The following is a 3,599-nucleotide window of genomic DNA, read 5'->3' on the forward strand; positions in this document are numbered from 1 at the left end:
CGGAATATCTGGCTCAAAATACTATCGTCGCTGTTATGCCTATAATTAAAGAAAATAGTCACATACATGAAAGTGATAATAACCACAAGCATACTGGGAGGACTAGATCAGGCAATAAGCATAAATATCTCAGAGAAAATGATGAGAAGCTTACAGGAAATGCATTAAAGACAACGTGATGCTCAATATCAAGTGGCTGGCCTGTCTCTAAGCATGAGGGCCTGTGGGATGGAAAGCTTACTCTCAAAAACTCCTCCAGTTTCTGAGAATCTATAGTATACCTATAGCCTCCATCGCCATTGAAGCCAATAAGGACTACATTAACTTCAAGAGGGACTTGAAACGGAACCTGCAAGAGAGATAATAATGGAAAAACCTTAGGCAATCAACTCATATGAATGTCGCAAAAAAAAAATGAGAGAACATCTTTTTACCAATCAAAGAAAAAAGAAACGTGGGTAACATCCTCCCAACATTCTACATGATGGACTAGAAACCAATGGGCTTTGAGCACAAGCTTTACACTACATGTCATTGTTTAGAAGCCACTGCATAACTCAATCAAAATGCAGGATGGAAAAATGAAGGAAAAGTTGGAAGGGTAAAAACAGATGTGAGATAATTACATCTGAAGAATTAAATGGCATTTCCAATAATCTGGTGACAACTATATTACTATTCAATTCTCCTAAAGACAAAACTTGTGAACTTGAAGCTAGAATGAAATATATAAAAACAAAGACCACCACCACCATGATGATAATGATGAGAAGGTGTTGATAAGAGGAAAGGCCGAAAGGGAAGAACTCCCTATCTGTTTTATTCGCATTTCATCATCTTTGACCAATAGCATTAGGTGAAGACTGAACTTGATGAACGTTTTACAAAATTTCAGGACATAACAGTTTTATTATGCTATGCAACAATATTCCAGATTAAATGAGCTAAAAATGAATTTAGGAAAATTCAACATGTATAAATTGACTTCTAAGGAAAGCGAATTTCGCAGTTCTGGTAGCACGTAGTAGTCAATGCACAGCAATTTGAAAGTTGAAAAACAAAAAGCAGGAAAAATTTGAAAAAAATTCCCATTTCAGCTTACAAAAGTAAACCAAAAGAAACAGAAATTTCAGTAATTGAATGATACTTAAAATACATGCTTTATGTACCTCAGCACGGGAATGAAGCATTTGACGGACATCGGATCGGACGGAATCTTTGACATCTTGAAAGGCTCCATGGTGCCACTGAGGGTGCCCTGGGTCTCTCCTATATGCCTGTGGGGCCGATTCTGATTCTTTAACTATCAAACTCAACAAAATTGCTACGAAATAATAGTTCTTAATTCGTACCATCCTGTGAACAATTCAAATCAAAACAAAAACGATTCAGTTGAATCGTCTTTTCTGTTTTACCTTGTGTCTGTTATATTTTTAAGTTTTTAGTTGAAGAAGAAAGTCGACAGAGGAGAACAGAGGACTGACCTGAATTCCAGAAATGCCCCCGTCTGGTTCCAAGTCGGTTAGGCCCAGTAAGCCGAATTTAGCTTACTGCTTTTTCACCCTCAAAAAATTAGGAACTGTTTTTTTTATATTTCAATTTTGTAATTTTGAATTTTGAATTCATTTTGAGTTTTGTACTTTGAGTACCTATTTTGAAATTGTTGAAAATAAGTTTTTTTTGTCATTTTAAAAAATTGTTTCCCAAAACATAAAATTGAAAAACGCGTTTATTTTGAAATTTATAAAATATTTTTTAGAATATTTTATTCAATAAATTTGATTATTCAATAAATTTTAATAATTTAATGTTAAAATAGTATTAACACCTAATATTAGCCGTTGGGTTTTATTTTTATTTTAAACTAGTAACCAACTTCAATTTTTTGCTCCAATTTGACTATATGTACGTCTCTGTGATTAAAACTAATGACTCGTCCATATCTCACGAATTGTTTGAAGTTTTTAAAACCAATTCCATTTTTAATTATTTTTCATTTATATCACTACGCAAGCAATGAAAAATATAGAATAAATACAGAATGGTCAAATCGAAACAGTAACATAGATCGAAATTCAATAACATGAAACATGTTCGTGAAATGTAAAACTTCGGGCGTACAAATTATTTCAAAAGACCACCATGATGATAATGATGAGAAGGTGTTGATAAGAGGAAAGGCCGAAAGGAAAGAACTCCCTATCTGTTTTATTCGCATTTCATCATCTTTGACCAATAGCCTTAGGTGAAGACTGAACTTGATGAACGTTTTACAAAATTTCAGGACATAACAGTTTTATTATGCTATGCAAAGGAATAATCCCAATTTTTCAAGTTCTTAAAACAATATTCCAGATTAAATGAGCTAAAAATGAATTTAGGAAAATTCAACATGTATAAATTGACTTATAAGGAAAGCAAATTTCGCAGTTCTGGTAGCACGTAGTAGTCAATGCACGGCAATTTGAAAGTTGAAAAACAAAAAGTAGGAAAAATCTGAAAAAAATTCCCATTTCAGCTTACAAATGTAAACCAGAAGAAACAGAAATTTCAGTAATTGAATGATACTTAAAATATGTGCTTTATGTACCTCAGCACGGGAATGAAGCATTTGACGGACATCGGATCGGACGGAATCTTTGACATCCTGAAAGGCTCCATGGTGCCACTGAGGGTGCCCTGGGTCTCTCCTATATGCCTGTGGCGCCGATTCTGATTCTTTAACTATCAAACTCAACAAAATTGTTACGAAATAATAGTTCTTAATTCGTACCATCCTGTGAACAATTCAAATCAAAACAAAAACGATTCAGTTGAATCGTCTTTTCTGTTTTACCTTGTGTTTGTTATATTTTTAAGTTTTTAGTTGAAGAAGAAAGTCGACAGAGGAGAACAGAGGACTGACCTGAATTCCAGAAATGCCCCCGTCTGGTTCCAAGTCGGTCAGGCCCAGTAAGCCGAATTTAGCTTACTGCTTTTTCACCCTCAAAAAATTAGGAACTGTTTTTTTTATATTTCAATTTTGTAATTTTGAATTTTTAATTCATTTTGAGTTTTGTACTTTGAGTGCCTATTTTGAAATTGTTGAAAGTAAATTTTTTTTGTCATTTTGAAAAATTGTTTCCCAAAACATAAAATTGAAAAACGCGTTTATTTTGAAATTTATAAAATATTTTTTAGAATATTTTATTCAATAAATTTGATTATTCAATAAATTTTAATAATTTAATGTTAAAATAGTATTAACACCTAATATTAGCCGTTGGGTTTTATTTTTATTTTAAACTAGTAACCAACTTCAATTTTTTGCTCCAATTTGACTATATGTACATCTCTGTGATTAAAACTAATGACTCGTCCATATCTCACGAATTGTTTGAAGTTTTTAAAACCAATTCCATTTTTAATTATTTTTCATTTATATCACTACGCAAGCAATGAAAAATATAGAATAAATACAGAATGATCAAATCGAAACAGTAACATAGATCGAAATTCAATAATATGAAACATGTACGTGAAATGTAAAACTTCGGGCGTACAAATTATTTCAAAAGTCTATAATCCTTTTGAGGCAAATGAGACATTTGATGCTATTA

The 3,599-nt window shown here is 32.3% G+C and overlaps 1 protein-coding gene across 2 annotated transcripts in view; it reads right to left on the reverse strand.

Annotated features, from left to right (window-relative positions):
* The window catches only part of LOC111389683, a 10,638-nt gene extending 7,656 nt beyond the window's left edge, over positions 1–2,982 (reverse strand). The window contains exons 1-3 of one of the 2 annotated variants that reach the window (XM_023014626.1): positions 2,906–2,982; positions 2,591–2,777; positions 155–349 (exon numbers count right to left, since the gene is read on the reverse strand). In XM_023014626.1, coding sequence (XP_022870394.1) covers positions 155–349; positions 2,591–2,776 — 381 coding nt within the window. In that variant the 5' untranslated portion in view covers position 2,777; positions 2,906–2,982. Of the gene's footprint in view, positions 1–154; positions 350–1,169; positions 1,357–1,484; positions 1,547–2,590; positions 2,778–2,905 lie in introns of those variants that run through there. The other variant, XM_023014625.1, reaches the window with a different exon arrangement.
* Between the last annotated feature and the right edge of the window lie 617 nt (positions 2,983–3,599).

The sequence above is a fragment of the Olea europaea genome, unplaced genomic scaffold (genome assembly GCF_002742605.1).
Source record: "Olea europaea var. sylvestris unplaced genomic scaffold, O_europaea_v1 scaffold608, whole genome shotgun sequence".
Lineage (NCBI taxonomy): Eukaryota > Viridiplantae > Streptophyta > Magnoliopsida > Lamiales > Oleaceae > Olea > Olea europaea.